At 27.1% G+C, this 19,977-nt stretch overlaps 1 protein-coding gene across 2 annotated transcripts; it reads right to left on the reverse strand.

Moving 5' to 3' along the window:
* Nucleotides 1-804: 804 nt before the first annotated feature.
* On the reverse strand, nt 805-4,401 carry LOC108461768 (TATA-box-binding protein-like). 2 transcript variants are annotated; one of them, XM_017761700.2, is made up of 9 exons: nt 3,878-4,401; nt 2,707-2,794; nt 2,528-2,599; nt 2,314-2,364; nt 2,110-2,154; nt 1,890-1,982; nt 1,334-1,435; nt 1,179-1,252; nt 805-1,076 (listed from the first exon to the last, which is right to left on the reverse strand). In XM_017761700.2, coding segments are annotated over exons 1-9 (606 nt in total). In that variant the 5' UTR covers nt 3,958-4,401; the 3' UTR covers nt 805-1,075. The 2 variants fall into 2 exon arrangements, with proteins under 2 accessions (XP_017617189.1, XP_017617188.1); XM_017761699.2 differs by having other exon boundaries at nt 1,890-1,985.
* Nucleotides 4,402-19,977: the final 15,576 nt, after the last annotated feature.

The following is a 19,977-nucleotide window of genomic DNA, read 5'->3' on the forward strand; positions in this document are numbered from 1 at the left end:
AAATATTTTTTTTATCTTTATATATGATTTCATTAACAATATATTTATTGTTTATAAAATTAAAAACCTTATGGTTTTTGGGCCAATTTTTAAACGGATTTCCATTTTGTTCTTTTATCATATCCTTCCACCAAACTCCCCATCTTCCATAATTTATTTTCTTTTTCCTACTTTCATCTTTTTCACTACAACTCCATTGCCACCCTGAAAAGTGGCTGTTGTCATTAATTTTCTTCACTACACAGCCGAAGTGTCCAGAAGACCAAGTCCAAATTACACATCTTACCTATGAAATTTCCTAGTACAGTATAATTCAATTATTAAAAGAGCAATTACCTTGTTGTAGACTTTGTTAACAAGCTCACCATATGTGCCATTGTGAGGATCAAAATGGCAAGCTAGATGATAATCTAACACCCTAAAAACTACATAGAAAAGTCTAATGCAGAAACCATCATAGTGCTTTTCGCCCGGATGTTTACAACCGAGTCACTTAGGGAGGGTGAGGAGAGACAAAAAGACATCAAAAAGTTCCATCGAGCCGTTGACTGTTTTAAGTTTTGATTTATATGGACCCTACGTAGTTAAAATGGCTTTGGGAGGAAGGAGAGACCATAAAAATGGCAGCTCGGTTTGCAAATTCAGCAGAGCCCTGAGAGTGAGAGGGAAGTCCATTTTCACACAGCTTAACCAAGCTCGAGCTTAAAAAATTATGCTCACTCGAACTCAATCAAATGCCAAACTCCAAGTTTAGAATGAACTCGAGTTTGTCTTTCTTCAACTAGTTTATCTCCACTCAGAAAATTTTAACTTGGTTAATATAATATCCAAAATTGCAATATGTTAACAATTATACATTATAGCATATACAAGGTACCCAAAGTTTCCTAAGACTAAGATAAAGGATCAAAATTTTAATCACTAAAACCAAAATGTCCTACATTACTGCTTAGATGAAGGCTATTACCATCCATTTAAGCAGCCTCCCCATTCTTTATATATTTACACTTACGAATCCAACTCCATGCACCATGGCTGATAACCAAATCAAATCAAAGTCCCATCCGAAGGTATATCTGCCAGCAAATTAAAAGATCAGTTGAAGCAAAACCGGAAAAAGAAAACAAATAACACTTGTCAATCACTTCAGAGATAGGGGACAAGATGTAGCTTCCTACCATTGTTGGTTCTTCCGAAATTCTGTAAGGACTGGATATATATTCTCAAAGGCTGTGTATGTTTCATCTCTAACCTGAGTCACTCCAACAAAGAGAAATTAGTAATTTTGTCGGACATAGAATGTGAAATTGATGAACAGTCTGAAAGCAATCACCTTGGCTCCAGTGATCACAATCTTCCCTGACACGAAAATGAGAAGCACAATCTTCGGTTGTTTCATACGATAGATGAGGCCTGGAAAGAGTTCAGGTTCATACTGTATTTAAACAACATCAAAGATAAGTCACAGTCGTTAAACCAAACAAGCAAAATCTGGACATCAAATATGTAACAGTCGCAACTAATTTTCTCAACCTCATCCAAAACAGAATCAAATCCAAGAATACATAGCATATTATAAGACCAAACTTATTTTTATGTTTCAAGGCTGTCTACTAGCTAAATGAAAACTCAGTCTCAAGTTCATTACAAAAGATGTTTCAAATTTCAATATCAATGGACTGAGAACTTTGACCTCAATCCCTTGAGCTTAACACCCTTAAGGGCCAGCAAGTGAAACTCAAGGAGCTCACAAAGAAAAGGCTCATTTTGTACGTGCATACAAACATAGGGAAGAGCTCAGACAGCCAGGTAGTCATACTGGGAAAGGAAACATATCCAATATTCTGAAACAACAGCTAAACAAAAAATGAACAACGAACACCACTTACACTTGAAAAGGCACCATGGGAGTATGCAAGACCTTCAAGTCTGATGGGAAATTTGACATCACAGGACCCAACAATGTTCTGAATTTTGAAGTCCTGCTGATCACAACAAAAAGGTTAAAAATGAGTAGGGTAAACATCATCGAAGGAAGAGATATTAGTCTAAATACATGGAATTTTATGAGCATGGTTTGTAGAAGAGAAAAAGGAATTATTTAAGTACCTTAAACTTAGCAGGAAAACCAAGCTTTTGGATAATCCGGGCATACTAAAAACACAAAAATAATGTCAGCTATAGCCTTCATCTTTGCATCCAACTATCCTAATGATAGAATATATTTACACATATAATCACACAACAAATTCACATGAAACATAGTTCACAAACACATTTAAAGGAAAAAGCATCTCAAAGAAAAATATTTACCTTCCTTGCAGCCAGTTTAGATTGCTGTTCACTTTTAGCACCAGTGCAAACCTGAAAAAGCAAGAAAAATTGTTTTAGTAAATAACTAAATCAGTAATTAAACAAAAAGAACATGCTTGGGCTCAAGCAATTGATGTAAGCACCAGTTATTTACTTATGGATTTCAATACTTAAAACAACCAAATAAGTGCAATTTTAATTCCAATGGAAGTACCATCTTTCCAGAGGCAAAAATCAAAGCTGTAGTTTTTGGCTCCCTGATTCTCATAATGACAGCAGCAAAACGCTGTAGGGTTGTTTTATAAATAAAAAGGTTAGCATCCAAATATATTAGCAGCTGATAGAGAAGCTGCACAAACTAAAAAAACTAGAATTTAACCATCCCGTGCATACCTTAGGATTATATTCTGCATTTCGAGCTTGAAGTGCAATTTGCTTAAGATCCAACTTGCATTCTAAGTTCACAGTTGATACAATGTTCCTTGAAACACAGTAAGACTAATTCTAAGATTTCTAAATATCAACTGTGGTCAAACCCCAATCCATAAAGGAATCAGAGCACAATTTAATAGAAGAAATTGGGAAAAAAAAAACTTTCCATTTTTTTGGTTAAAAGTTCGATACAGATCCACACCCTGTTAGTTGCTGAATCATTAAAACCTTACAACCATAGAAAGGATATATGCTCGGATGCTGAACTTCAGTAAACCATTCAATCTGAATTGTTAATAAAGAGATTTTACTGAATGCAACAGTTTCCTACATCTGTTAAGATCAGTTAATGACGAGTAACCGAGCCCAAAACAAGTCAAGCCCCGTGCAATTTATGTGTTTGGCTGGTTTAACTAAGAACAAGACTCAAGTTTTATACATGATTAAACCAGATGAGCTTGATTTCATTTGCAGGCTAGTGGGCTAAGCCTTCACAATCGTATTTGATGTAATTTATTTATCATTCATATCAAAATTAATCCAAAGAAATCTACAAAACTTTTTTACTATATCAAGCGCATCAAATGAAACATAACACAATGTTACTCCAATTATATCGAATTAAAGCTTTCTACATTACTCCAATGATATTCTCAACAGAAGCATACTTTAAGCCATAGACAACACAAGCTGACATATCATGGCCACTAAATTCACCATTTCTCTTCCCAAAATACAACCAAGACCCATCTCAAAACTCCATCTCATCATTTCAAAGCAAAATTTGACACACACACACACACACACACACAATGTATTTGCTCCAAAAAGATTTCATTTTCAATGATTTAATCTACAGGTCTGCAATACAAGATATCATCCACAAACTCTGGTCAGCCAAATAACATCCCATTCAAGTTAGAAATTCACCAAAACCTCGAACACCCATATCCCAAAAGCACTTCCCCCCCCCCCCAACAATTTAATTGAAAACACATCTCCATTACACCTAAAAGATCATACCATCGCGAGACTCTGTTCAACCAAATCTTACGCATACATATAAATTTATTGCACAAAGAAAACGTATACATTTCAGAATACAAGGACGAGAGGCAAAAAGGAGACTTACTGAAGAGTGGGAACAATGCCAGATGGGTGCTTGGAAAGATCCACTGGTTGGCTCCCTTCCAAGCCACCTTGTTCTGCCATCGCTTTTTTGTTCCTCACCCAAAAAAAAAATCCTCCAAAAAGACTATGGGCTTCCTCTTAGAAACACCGAGGGAAAAAAGCAGATCGAAATTCACACAAGTCTAATAAAACTGAACCCTAAAACAAAATATGAAGTTTTCAAAGGGTAAACACGAAACTTAGAAGGAAATGAATGAAATCACAAAAAACAAAAACAGATCACCGTTTGATACAAATTTGAACAAATTCATTATTTTTCATTAAAAAAATTATGAAATAACGAACAATAAAGCTACAAAATGGAGGGAATTTTGAGAGAAGAAAGAGAGAAATGTTTGAAAAGAGCTGTTTATATAGGTTTTATTTGAATTCTTATATATAAGAGAGAAATTACTGAAAGGATCTGGTTCGAAAATGAGATTTGTGAGAGATCGGCTTATAACAGATAGAGATGCGGGTGTTTCGAGGAACATATGCACCCTAAGATCATTTTATTTATAAACGTTGACTCTTTTAACCGGTCAAGCTGTGGAAGTTACCTGTTTTTGCCGGTCATGTTGGGAGGAGGAGATGACTTGTCCTTCCCCTTCTTTAAAGCAAACGAGAATTTGTGATTAAAGTACTCTCAAATCCACTAATTGTTTCAATATCAACTTTGTAAATTGAATAAAAGCTGAATCAATTTTTAATATTTGATTTACATATTTAAATTATTTTATATTTATATTTATATGAAATTTTCAATAACTTATATTATATATATTAGACAATCATATTAGACCTTTCACCAAAATAATTGATCATTGCAGAACTTTAGTAACGCACAACCTCTTCATGGCATCGTAAAAAAAAACTCAGTCTTATAATCTTACTTAAACATCATACTCAATAGGCTTAATAATGCACAAAAAAAAACATATTGAGATAACCTCTAACAATATCTATCAATCTATCAGTCCAATAATTTTTTTTTAAATTTTTTTAAGTTAACTCTAACAGTGTCCTAAACTGATTTAAGGTGACACTCACCTTATCATTGCACCTAAAGGAAAGGGAACACAATGACTGGGACCCATGCTCTACCTCAATCCTTCATAAATACCCTTCATCATTGGGGTAAAAGTACTTATACCCTCATTCTTCTCATTTGATTCTAAGGTAACATTAAAATCCTTAGCCAAGATCTAAGGTCTTAGAGACTGAACTAGTAAGGCAACCCAATAACTTGTCTAGCACTTTTCAATTCTAACTATAGCGACGTAAAATTTTGCTTTCGATCGCTAATTGAGGCAATTATTTAAAAATTTAAAAATCATTTTATTAAAAAAAGGGAGTCGCCACTGATCTTTCTTCTAGGTGTGATCGGACACCTAATAAATCATCTTTTTTAAGAAAATTTATTCTCGAACAAAAATGAAGGCCAAATTTGGGTCTACGTGAAAATCAGAGTAAAATAGGGTTCAAGAGTCGGTTACGCGCGAGGAATGTATTAGCACCCTCGCGACGCCCAAAATTGGTATCTTGTAAAACACGCATTGTCTTGATTTTCAAAAATACAAATTCAATGTAAGATTTAATTGTGATCCGGTTGAAAAGACGAGAATTTTTTAAATTTTAATTGGTTAAAAGGGCGTTCCGTTTTCAACACGAGCCGATATGATTCACCCAACATAGCGATGAGATCAACGACTTAGTGTTAAACCGATACATCGCCTCATGTATTGAAATTAATTAGAAAACGATAATAAATTTTCGAAGTAATGCTGAGCAAATTGACATGAAATAAAAATAAATAAAAGAACTAGAAACATATTGAAGCAAATAATAAATATGACAATAATATCAAAAATGATAAAGATGTATGCGGTATTAAACGTAATATGAGAATTAAGTATGAAGTGGAAACAATGTATGTATATATATACGCATATAATAATGGTTAATATAGTTATGAAAACATGATATTAAGAATATTAATGATGCTACACATACGTATACTTAATAGTAACAAATAAAAACTATATACATAATGGTATTAAAAGGATAATATATAATATAATATGAAAATGTATATACATAAGATGATAAAAATACGAGATGGAATAGTTTAAGAAATATATACATGAAAACATTAAAAATAAGTACATAATATATATATAAAATATATACAATATATACCTATATTAGAATGATAATAGTATATATATAAAACTATACACATGCTACATAAGTACGTATATATAAAAATAACAACGGTGTTAGGAATATGTACATAAGATAGTATAAAGAAATATATAACAAATTTTATCAAAATATATACATAATAACATATAAACAATATAATATATATTTTTTTAAAATGTACGTAATGTACATAAATATATATATATATACATAATATAATATTTACATAATGTATACATACAAAAAGGACTATTAATAATACTACATAAATATATACGTATATATAAAAATATATATATATACATATATAATATTAAAAATGTATATACATAATATATATGAAAACATAATATAGTATTAGAAATATATACATGACATATATAAAGATATATTATTAAAAGATATGTATATATATAAATAAAATGTATACATAATAAGGTATTAATATATTTACATAGTTTATACATATTAAAAATAATAATAATATTAAAAAACAACTATTAATAACATTACATAAGTATACTCACACACACATATATATATATAAAAAACATAATATTATTAAAAATACGTTCATAATATACATATATATACGTATAATATAGTTATCTAAAAATACATACAACATATAGTATTAAGAATAAACACAATATATATGGTATTAAAATATAGTATTAAAAACATAACATAATATACATGAGATAATAGAAAAATAATATAGTAAGAAATTAATCTACTTATAATAAGTACTAAAAAACATCTATACGCATATATGTATAATAACGATAAAAATAATAATAATAATACTAGTGAAAATAAATAATCTAATAATAAATATAATAATATATGAAAATAATACTATACATAAAAGTATATGTATACTCATATAATAAAATGTATGTACTAGTATTAACAATAAATATAATAGGGATAAAAGCAGATATAATAATACGTACATAACATGGTATTAAAAAGTATATTATATATATATATAACATAGTATTTATATACGTACATAATGATATAAAAATACATACATGGAACAATTATAAGAAATATATGTAACTAATAACATTAAAATACATACATAATATATAAAATACATATAATATATATATTAGAAATGATAATAATATAAAAACTATTCATACGCTATATAAATACATACATATATATATATAAAGTAATGATGTTAGAAATATACAATGATATTCAAATATATGTAAAATAGTATAAAAGATGTATAACTAATAATGTTAAAAATATATAAACAATAATATATATAACATACAATATTGAAAATATATATACATAATATATCTGAAAAATATATAGATATACATAATATAATATTAAAATATTTACATAATACATAAATATTAGGAATAAAACGACTAATAACAATGCTACATAAGTATATACATAAATATATTAAAACATATACATATATAAAAATTATACACTAATATATAGTAATCATGATAATAATAATAGTAAAATATAAGAAGCAAATATAATAAAGATATTAAAATAAAGTAATAAAGTAACAACATATATAAATATATATACATATACGTACATAAAAAGTATACACTACTACATAGTAATAATAATAATAGTAATAGATTGATATTAGTAACAATAATAATAATAGGAAATAGTAATATAGATAATAGCAAAATGATAAAATTAACCAATTTAATGACAAAATAACTAAACAATGAAAAAAGGATTAAATTGAAATTGAAACAGAAAGTTTGGGGCAAATTCGCAATAAAAACAAGAAGAAAGGACTTATTTGATCGCGCGTGGAACAACGGAGGGCCTAAAGGGCAATTTGCCCAAGCCTCTAAAATGCACAGCATTGAGCGGGACTAAATTGTAAAGCGGATCAAATTTTCGGGCCAAATTAAAAATAAAAAAAAATTGATTGTACAAGAGTGAAAAAGCAGAAGGACTGCGCGCATAAATAACCCATTAATCAAAAACACGCGAATCCTCTAGCAGGTTGGGTCGGACGGGTTAGGCATAGGCCAAAACGACGTCGTTTTGGTGTTAAAGGGCAGCCCCCAAAACGACGTCGTTTTGGAGGGCTATATAAACTCTAAAATTAACAAAAAAAAATCATTTGGTGAGGAGAGAAAGAAAAAAAAAAAAGAAGAGAGAAGGGGAAGGGATTTCCACCATGGGGATGGTCCTTAGGTCCGATCGCTGATCGTCGCCGGCCGTGGCGTGAAAAAAAAGGTAAATTTTTTTTATTTATATTTTTTGTTATTATGTTTTTATATGTTTTAGTACATATAGGTGAGAAAAAATACTTAAAAAATAAAAATAAAATAGGAAAAAAAAAGAAATCACCTTAGGGTTTTTTAATCTTTCGATCTTGGTATCTTGGATCTTCTGATTTGGTATTTTGCTTGAGATTTGGTATCACTAGAATTGATATTCTATTGTTTGTTTTTAGAATTAAATGCTTTCCTTTTTTATCAAGAAGTTGCCGAATGTTTTTATATTTTTTTCCAAAGGAAAAAATCCCCCTTTTTGATTTCGATTTGGGCTTTTTAAAGCCGAATTACATATATTTTCTAATATTATCTCTCTTCTTTGCAGGTGCAAGTGGAGCGGTGGCACAGTGGTGGTGGGGGCAGGTGGAGCAGGTGACTGGCATGGGGCGATGGGACAAGTGCGGCGGCAGCAGCTGATTAGGCTAGGGTTTTTCTTTTTTTCTGATTTTTAATGTATTGGGCTTGTTGTTGTTTGAGTTAATTTTGGGTATTGGGCTTGGGTAGGTTTAGTTATTGTAATTGGGTAGGTTATTGCAATGGGCTTGGGGTTAATTTGTATGGGTAGTTAAGTTAGTTTAATGGGTTAGTTTTTTTTTTTTGTAATTGGGTTTTGGTTTAATGATTGGGCCTTTCGGGTTTGGTTGTAAACAGGTTAAAATTGACCTACAACACTAACAATTGGGACTACCATAAATGATGGTAAGGAAAAATCCTTTATTCAAACCAATGGAATGTATCTTTAGATGAACAAACAGAGGGTGGTTAATAAGAATCATGATAAAGACAAAACTATCCCAAATAATCTAAATGCCCCTAGAAAATCCAAAAAACTTCTATTATGTGGGAGAAACTATAATGCAGTTTCTTTATAACATTGCATGTTACCAAACCATTGATTCTCGTGTATATTAAATCAAATAAGCTCATCTTAAATTCCTTGAAATATTCTCTAAAGATCCGCAGAAATGTACTTTTACTAGAACATTGATAATTCCAAAATAATCCCGAAAAATTCATCAAATAAAAAAGATAAAAAAACTCTAACCAGTGACTACATGCGTGCGTACGCAGAAAACAAACAATTTTTTAAAATGATTTAAAAGTGTAGTTTTAAATGCAAGCGTATAGTGTTAATTGTATATTTATAATGTTAATGGAACACCAAAGTATTCTAAGATCAAACCCAAAGAATTGCCAAATTGATAAATGTGTTAACAAGTTAATTACAAGTTAAAAAATTATTAATCTAGTAGAATCGGAAATTATTAATGCAAATTCAAAGAAAAATACAAAATGGAAGATAGAACGACTAAACCAATGGATAGATGGATAAGTGTCAAATTGAACCCTTTGATATATCAATCCCAACAAACTCAATTAATGGCTCTAATCAGCCCTCCTAGAAATAATCCTTGGCAAATTGAAGCATAAATAATGAATTCTCACTGAAGAAAATTAAGAAAAAAGTTACTTCTAAAAATCACAAGAAAGAAATCTTGCGCAAAGAAACAAACTTTTAAAGTTGAAAACTTTATTAATGAAACAATTTGTGACATTAATGGACAATGAAGAAGCCTTTATATAGGCTAGCTAAGCACATTCAAATACTTTCTTATTTGACTAAGAAACATTAAACTCCTAAACAACTTAAAATACTTAAACAATATCCGAAATTCGTAATAAATAAATAATAAAATAACAAAACCTAATAAATACAATACTGGTATCATATATAATAAAAATTAAGCCTAAAAATTGAACCCAATATGATTTAAACTTGAATTAAAAGCCGAAACATGAAATTAAGTTATTTAAAGTGCATTGCAAAGAAATGAAACAAATCTTCGATTGATATGAAGAAATATTGACCAAAAATACCTATATCCCTTCCAAAAATGCACTGCAACTTGACTGATTATAACATGGTTAGATGTGTGGGCTTGATTGAGGTCCTTGAAGTGTAACATCTAAGCTTATTAACATATTTCACATGAGCTTGTCCTTATTCATTGAGATTTCAACTCCGCGAATAAAATTGGTCCCTTCTAATTCATCCTCATTTCATATTGAACTCCAAAGTTCATCGTCTTGAAGCTTCATTTCTTTTTCTAGAAATTTCTTTGTGACAAAGTCTTGAATGAATAAGTTGAGTTTTGACTTCAACTTATTGGATTTGGATCTCGTGATTGGGCCTTGAGGTAAACTAAGATCATTTCCCTCATGGACTTTGAATTGAATTGGGCCACTCGTATCATTCTTTTACGGTAAAGTCATCATGATTTTAACGAAATTAGAGTTGGATTGAGAAGATTATTTAATTGAAAAATATGGAGATGTTTATTCTGGGAAATTGAAAAACATATATCTGGTTGAATTGAATTATAAAGTACTGAGTTAAAAGTTTATGAAGTACTTGTAATTGGACCCAATATGGGAGAGGCCCAAAAGCCTCTCATGTTAATAAAATGGATGGCAAACCTAGTATTATTAATTAGGATTGTTTCATTATTAATTAGGATTGTTTCCCCCATACTCCGACTAAGACTCCATTTTTTTAGTTGAAATAAACTTCTACAATTCAACAAGAGTTATGCCTCCTCTCTATATAAATAGATGACACCAGTAATGCTATTTACACGACTTTAAAATATTGTTACTCTACTTAAAAATAGAGATAATTTATTCTCAGCTATTAAATCTATTTTCTGGAATAACAATTTATGTCAGTTTCCATTGAGAAGAGAATTTTCGTTTTCCAACTTAAACAAAGAAAACTATTTCTAGTTATGCATTTTTATTCGAATTGTTCGAATCCGCACTCGAAACAGTTCATGATACAAGAATAACGGAGAAGGCCATTGGTTTAAAGCCGAGAACGACAATGATTTGTCTATCTGAAAACATATATGCGAATTCAATTCAGAGTTTATTGCTATAAATATTACAAATCGGCTTAGTTTTCAAAATTTTAAATTTTTGCTGTGAAAAAAAAAACATTTTCAAAGTGGATTTTTTCCAACACCTTGGTTAAGTCTGCCTCCTTAGTGATCTATTCGCAAGCCACTTCAACTATTTCTCCTAGGCTCTTAACAACTCACTTTGGATGCACTACTTTCCCCTTTCTCCGACCTAGTTGTTTAAAAATTTAAGGCATTAGAATCCTACCCATTAACATCACCTCTACCAATTGAGGAAACATTAGATATGCCTCTGCTATTATCTACGAGGATTTACACATCACTTAAATCTGTTAGCACCAAGAATCTAGAGTTATCCAACTCATTCCCAACATATTCCAATTGTCATTAGTCCTTCCTACTTTTATGCCTCGATTTCCACTATGCTATCATCCAAAGTCCAAGATTTTCAACCTCTGCCAGTTTCTTCCGTTGGACCTTTGGGTGCCCTTTCTTGTTAACTTTCTCATTTTCTTCTTCCACATCACAAGTCATACCACAATTCTCCTTTAGGTTCCCATGAAATCCACATTCGAAACAAATATTTGGTAGAGATTCATATTCTACCTTCTGGTGCTTTCCATCAATTTGAATCTTTGCAACCAAAAGCTCATTCAAGTTGACACATATTGCCACGCGCATAACTCTACTTAAGGGAGAGACTTGGATAGGTTTTTGTATGAAGAGAATAAAGTGCACTAAATCTATTCAAATGAGGAAAAATATTTTGTGATTGCATATTGATAGTAAAACATTTGTGTTCTAATTTTACTTGTTGAATTCACAGATGTGAATTTAGTAGTGAAAGTATCAATCTTTAAAGTTCAAAGGTGAGGAAAATTCTCACAAGGTGTGATAAATTAGGTTCACTTGTTATAATTGTTGAAGAGAATGGATATTTCTCACTGAACTAGGATCCACAAACGTAGGAAAACCAAATTGTGCAAGCAATTCTTGTGTGTTAGATTTGATTTTTGGTTTTAGAGTTGGTGTCAAAAAATACCCACTTCCCTACCACTCTTTCTATACTTTGCTAACAACAGTTTCAAAACTTCAAAATACATAAACTTAAAAGATGATCAAACATGATACATCAAATACATTAAATAGTGAATTGGTCATAAATATAAAATTTATATAACAGATCAAAATGTAACTAAAACCTACTATTTCCTCCATCATATAAATTTAATAATATATAAAAAGCAGTTGTATTGATTTTTATATGTCAATTGGTCATGCATATCATAAAATATTATGAATATTTGCTTATTTTCCACTTAAATTTAAGCATCATAAAAATAATAAGAAATATAAGACATTTTAAAGAACCTTTACTATATAAGGGATTGATACTGTTGATATTCAAATTTCAGAATTATTGAGATAGGGAAATAGCAAGGACTAAAATTATAATAAGAAATATAAGACATTTTTAAAGAACCTTTACTATATAAGGGATTGATACTGTTGATATTCAAATTTCAGAATTATTGAGATAGGGAAATAGCAAGGACTAAAATTGTAAATAAAAAGGCCGAGTAACCTAATTAATAAATTATACGAGATGGAGGGATTTAATATGTAAATAATCCATCCGAAGATGAAAAAATAATGTTTTTCTTTCCTTTTTCTTCATTTCTACCCTTCAGCCGTCACTGGATGGAAATTCATTTCTAGATTTCGGCTTCGTTATTTACTTCAACTGTTCGAAAATATTTTTAAATTTTATAATAATCTTAAACATTTTTTGTGCATAATTTATACAATAATCAAATAAAATAATAAATTAATTTTGAGAATTTAAGAAAAATATATAAGTGAATCAAAACCTTACATACGATAACTTATACCCGTAAAACCCACTGCTTTTAGTTGAAGCCGTTGAACTTGCTGTTTTATAAATACCTCCTTATCTTGCACCCTGTAATTAAAAAAGAATGAACAATGTTTAATGATTTCGACAAAAGATTTTAATATACTAACTGTTACCACTATTCGTTTAGATTCGAAGGCTTATCCGAAAAGTGGAAATTTTGAATAAAAATATAGGCTCGAACAAAAAATAAGATCAGTTTTTTAAATGAATCGGACCTCGGGTAAGTTTTTTAGTCCGAGGATCTAGGTAATTTTTTTTTTGTTGATGTTTTGCTATTATTTTTCTATCATATTAATACTATTTTGTTGTTTTTATTTAAATATTGTATAACTCTTATTTTGTTACTAATTTTTAATGTATTTTTAATTTATTAAAAGTATTTATTTTAATGTTTAGCACATTTGATATATTATATTTTTTAAAAATTATTTTATATAAAAATAATATAAAAATTTTAATATTACTGGATTAAGCGAGCTTAGGTTTAACATTTTTATCTAGGCGAACTTAAACCAAGTCAAACCTAAAAATAGACCTAAAGTTTTTACATTGACTTAATCCATGATAAGATTTGTTAACAATATAAATGAGACAGAAAAATTTGAATGACACATATGTAAATGGTAGTTATCTATATGGACTGATTAATGTAATTAGACGATGTTTTAGCTTTGTCATGGTAAAGCAAGATTTAGGGTAGTTAATGTATTGTAATCAATTTTATAGTAAAATAAATTTAAATAATAATAATTTTATAAAATACATAAGCAGAATAAAAATTAACGTACAGTAAAATTCTATTATTATAGCTAAAAAGAATCTAAATCAATAAATAATTGAAAATATTTTATTAAAAAATCCAAATGCTACAACTCTGAATCTGATAAATTACAATGGTTTGGTAGTGGTGACTTTCTAATACTATCCTTCGCCTTTTCCTTCCTTATCTAAGCATGTACGTATGTGAGTATTCGATCGAGTCGAGTAGAATTGAGTAAAGAAATTTAAGTTAATCGAGTTGATGAATTATATTTTAGCAATCGAATTCAATTTAAATTTTTTTCGAATCGAATCGAATCAAGTAAAAAAATTTCGAGTTAAGTCGAGTCTAGTTAACAAATCATATTATTTATACTCAATGTTGTGTTTACATGGACCGATTATTTAACTAGTAGACAAAGTACGAGATTATTTAATTACATAAACAATATAATTGTTTTACCTTTTAACTTTTAATGAGTAAATATTTATCAAAACAACATAATTTTGACTTTCAACTTTAGAAAAGGCAAATATTTATTAAAACGATGTAGTTTTACTTTTCTTATTCGGATTTTTGGATTACTAGAATTGTGTAATTCATATTCGAGTTAAACTAAAAAACTTAATTTTTTTTATTCGAGTTGATCTGAATAACTTGATTAACTCAAATAACTCGAACTATTTAATTCAAAATTTAAAATTTTTATCGAATTTTTTGAATCTAATCGAATCAGATTTTGCTCACCGGCTTATATCTTCAACTTTTAGTAACCGCCCCAAGTTTCCATTTTCTTCTCATTTAAAAATTACGTAAAATCTTTAAAAATTATATATATATATATATATATATATATATATATATATATATATATATAAAGCTAAATGCTAAGAAACATACCTATTGTAATGAAAATCATTGCAAGCATTCATCTATTTATAACCGTCAATAAGTACATGGTAGTCAAAGATTTTTAAAATTCTAATTATCTAATTAAAAATTATAATAAATTTTAATTATTAAATATAATAATTACCTAAATTATTATATTTCTTATTTAATAAATAAATATTTTTATAAACAAATGGATAATATATAAAAATTTTGAAATGTGAATTTTACTTATATTTTAATTTAATTTAAATTATATCCAAATTTGATAATTAGTTTTTAAATTTTTATGTTAAAATTAAAATTTAAAATATATAAATGGATATTTATCTAATTATATTTTTATTTAATTAAACATTTATCTAAATTTTAAAAATTTAAATTGTCTAATTAGAATTTTAATAAATTTTAATTATTAAATATAATAATTATCCAAATTTTTATATTTAATTTTCTTATTTAATTAAATAAACACTTTTATAATCAAATGGGTAATATATAAAAAAATGAAATGTAAATTTTCCTTAAATTATCCGAAAAAATCTAAATTTGATAATTAATTTTAAAATTTTTATGTTAAAAATAAAATTTAAAATAGATAAAAATTATATATAATATATAAATAAATATATAAGTTAAATCAAAGGGATAGTTATCTAATTAATTATCTTATTTATTTTAGATAAATTTAATATCAATTAAAATATATTTTATAATTTCTTAATTAATTTTCCGTTTAATATATTAATATGGCAATTAATTTACCAATTGATACATAATTGCAATTGTACAATTCAGAAATTGATTGTAAAATAATAAAATTGATTATTATTTATCAATTAGCATCATTGTGTATAATAAATATTCATTAACATATAATTTCTCAATTGATAATAATATAACAAAATAAATATGTTACTCATGAATTAATATGAAGATGGGTAAAATTGATAATCCATGGGTAATTAACATATAATAATTATATGAATATATTAACCCATTTCACTCGGAAATATAAACGTTTCTTTTACCCATTGTTTACTATGGGTAATATATTAATTATCAAATGCATATTCAATTTTTAATTTTACTTAAATTATCTTATATTCAAATTTGATAATTAATTTTAAAAATTTTGATGTTAAAATTTAAATTTAAAATATATAATATATAAATAAATGTATAAGTTAAATCAATTAGATAAATATCTAATTAATTTTATTATTTAGTTAAATATTTATTTTTAGAGATAAAAATTAAATTAACTACATATTAAATAAAAAATTTAATTAAAAACTAAAAAAATTATTATGCCACTTGTCGCAATTATAGTGTATATACTTTGTTATATTAAATATATATGATTACATTCATATAAATACATTTATGTAATTATAAAATTTAAAATTATTAATTGAGTTGAATAATTTAATTCTATAAATATATTTTAAGTTTAAGTGTAATTCTTAAAATTTTTAAAATAAAAAATAAATTTAAAATATAAAAAATTATATTAACCGGTATGATTCTATATGCATCTATATAAATCGAGATTTATGAAATACAATACTAAATGATGACCGAAACAGTACATACCAATCTATACAAAACCGACTATCATGGGTATCCTAAATTGTAGCAAGAAATGCTTAAAAGAACCCTAAATTGGCAAAAGTAGAAACAGAGGCAGCCGCCGACAAAGGGGATTTGTTTCTTTAGCAGGGTGGTTTTAAATTTAAGCACGCACCACTCTTCTTTTCCTTCACACTAGTTGGTGAATTTAATTGAGTTGTTTTTTTTTTTAATTTGCATTAAAGAATTTTAAATTTTGGTGAATTTAATTGGGTTGCTTTTTATTTTTAATTTATATAAAAATTTAAAAAATTTTAAAATTTTTAAAAATATTTAAGTCCTTACCTTTGTTTTTTTGCACTCAATTAAATAGTTTAACTTTCAAAATATATCAACAAGACTCTCAAACTTTTCAAATAAAACAATTAAGTTTCTGTCTTTTTTTACTCAATTAGATACTTGAACTGCCAAAATGCATTAAAAAAGCCCTTTGACCGTTAAAGTTAATTGTCTTTAAATTTTTTCAGTTAAAGCCACTACGTGCCATAATCATGACATAACATGTGACAAAAAAGTATAAAAAATAAAATTAATAAAAGTTATAAAAAGTATTAATTTTAACAAAAATATAAAAATATTTAAATTAAAAAATATGAAATAGTAAAAATTATAAAATATATAGAAATATAAAAAATATATAAAATTTTATAAGTCTTAAGCAAATTATAAAAATGTAAAGAAATATAATTTTTTTAAAATTATAAAAATTTTGTACCAAAAAAGTATTTTATAATTTTTCTATAATTTTATTGATTTTTATCTTTATCATTTTCACCACATATCACGTTTGTGTTGTAATACATGATGACTTTAACTTAAAAATAACTTGGGATCATTTACTTTAACAATCAACGGTTAAAGTTAATAGTTAAATGATTTTTTGGTGTATTTTATTTTTTGGATTTTTATTATTTTTATAAATTTTATTAAAATTTAATAATTTTTATAATTTTTTATTTTTATTTATTATTTTTTGCCACATGTCACGTTGTGGTTGTGACACGAGTAGCTTTAACTGAAAAAAGGTATGGGCAGTTAATTTTAATGGTTAAAGGGTATTTTAATGTATTTTGACTGTTTAAGACTCAATTGAATATAAAAGAAAAAATGACTTTGTTCTTTTTCTTTTTTTTGAAAAATTAGAATTTCTTTCGATATATTTTAAAAGTTCAAATATCCAATCAAGTGTAAAAGAAATAAAAATTTAATTACTTTTTCTTAAAATATGTGGAGACTTTCTACTGACTTAAATATAAAAATTTTAAATTTTCTAATTGGATCAAAATAAATTTATTTAATATTAAAACTATTTTTCATTAGCTAAATAAAATCTATGGACTTCAATTGAGCTTCCAACTTCAAAACGTAGTCAAGCTTGTGCTTCTTCTAGCTGGAGTTCTGCTTAATTCGATTAAAATTCTTTTTGTAGACACATATTTAATATGAATATATTTATATATATATATATACAAAATATTTGAAAGATCATACTGTTATAGTCGTATATATTGAATATAAATATGAAAAAATCAAAGGTCGAAAACACAGTCCCATGTGCAAATATGCAGAGAGTTATTCATACACGATCCACAATCAATGTTGTCCACCTTCTTTAATACAAATGCAGTAAATTTATAAAATTTGATTACAACACATGTTTTTTTTCCCCTTATTTGCAAACATACTCCAAATTGTTAACTATAAAAATAATGATTTCTTTAATTAGTTCATTTTCAAGTTCCCGGTACGAAATTAGAAAAATATTTTTAGAGACTGAAATTAAATTATAATTTTTTATAATAAAATATAATTTTTAAAGAATTAAATTAAAATTTTATCGTTTTAAAGGTCAAAGCGTAATTTTATTTTACTAATTTAAAATAGTTAAAATTTTTATTTTAGTGGGGCTGGCCCCCTCTAACCCCTTTAGATTCGCCCTTGTACATAGTCATTTTTTATAAAAATATTAGAAAATGGTGTTTTAAAAATTTGTCCTTTGACTGATTGAGTATTAGCTCAGTTGGCATCGACATTGTTGTCGGTGTAAGAGGATATGAATTTAAGTATCCTAAAGCGCATTATCTTTTTATTTAAGGGTTCGGAGAGACTGTTAGTAGTTTTAAGTATTATATTAAAAAAATATTAAAATCGTAACACTCACGCCAAGCATGTAAATAAATAAAAAGAAATTTGTGCTTTTAAGTAAAAATCAATATTATTTTATAATTTTTGGGCATTTTGCATTCCATTTTTTTTGAACGTTGTTTTTTATTTATAAATAATTGTTATTCGATTCAACCCAATTTAAAATTAAATTATACAAAAATATATATTTTAGTAAAATTGAATTATAAATAATATAAAATTTAGAGTAAATTATAAAATAGTCATTTTTGTTTGTCTCAGATTACATTTTAGTCACTTATTTTTAAAATGTTACGTTTTAGTCACTTACGTTATTATTTTGTTACGAAGTGGTCACTCTCTTTGTTAAGTTCCGTTATCTCCCCAACAAGGATCCTACATGGCCGTCCAAATGGATTTTAAATGTCAACTTAGATATCCTACATGGCAGTCCAAATTAAACTTATTTAATTAAAAACTTATTTTCATCCCAGCAACTAGACATCGAAGTTGGCATTTCAAACCCATTTGGATTGCCACGTAGAGAGGTAATAGAGTTTAATGGTAGAGTAAATACTTTGTAACAAAATAATAACATAGGTGACTAAAGCGTAACATTTAAAATATAAATGACTAAAATGTAATTCGAGGCAAATAAAAATGACTATTTTTATAATTTACTTTAAATTTTAATATTATTTAATTTTTAAATTTGTCCCAATTCATGAACAAATGACAAGTAAAGAAGGAAAAAGGAAAAAAGAAAGAGAAAGAATTGAATGGTAGCCAAACCTACCCCAAACTAAGGGGAAAATCTGTTATTTGAATCACCCAAATTGGTATTTGGGTCAATTGATAAATTCAAAAACTCAAACCCTATATTTATGTCCATGCATTTAAAATAATTAATATTAATAATATTGTAAAGCGAGTGGGTTTTAGGCCTTTGACCCTTTGTAAATTGTAAGTCCACAAATACAAAATCTTCTTTTGGTTACTATGTTTCCACATTTGCATGTCTATCATATTTTATTTTATTATTCACATTAAAATATAACTTATTTTATTTTATTGGAAAAAGGAACCCTACATTAATTAGTATTTTAAAATTATTTTTCCTACATAAAATCTATTTCTCAACCTATTAAGAATATTGGAAAATAAAAATAATTAAAAATACTTGTTTAAAAATTAGATTTGATCATAACGTTTTTTTTTTTTCTGAATTAATTTTACCAAATCCAAATTAAAGTTATAAAAACTTTTTATTTAATATTTAATAAATAATAAGTATATTACTATTTTATTAATATAAGAAAATTAGAACTT

Source organism: Gossypium arboreum, chromosome 13, assembly GCF_025698485.1.
Source record: "Gossypium arboreum isolate Shixiya-1 chromosome 13, ASM2569848v2, whole genome shotgun sequence".
Classification (NCBI taxonomy): domain Eukaryota; kingdom Viridiplantae; phylum Streptophyta; class Magnoliopsida; order Malvales; family Malvaceae; genus Gossypium; species Gossypium arboreum.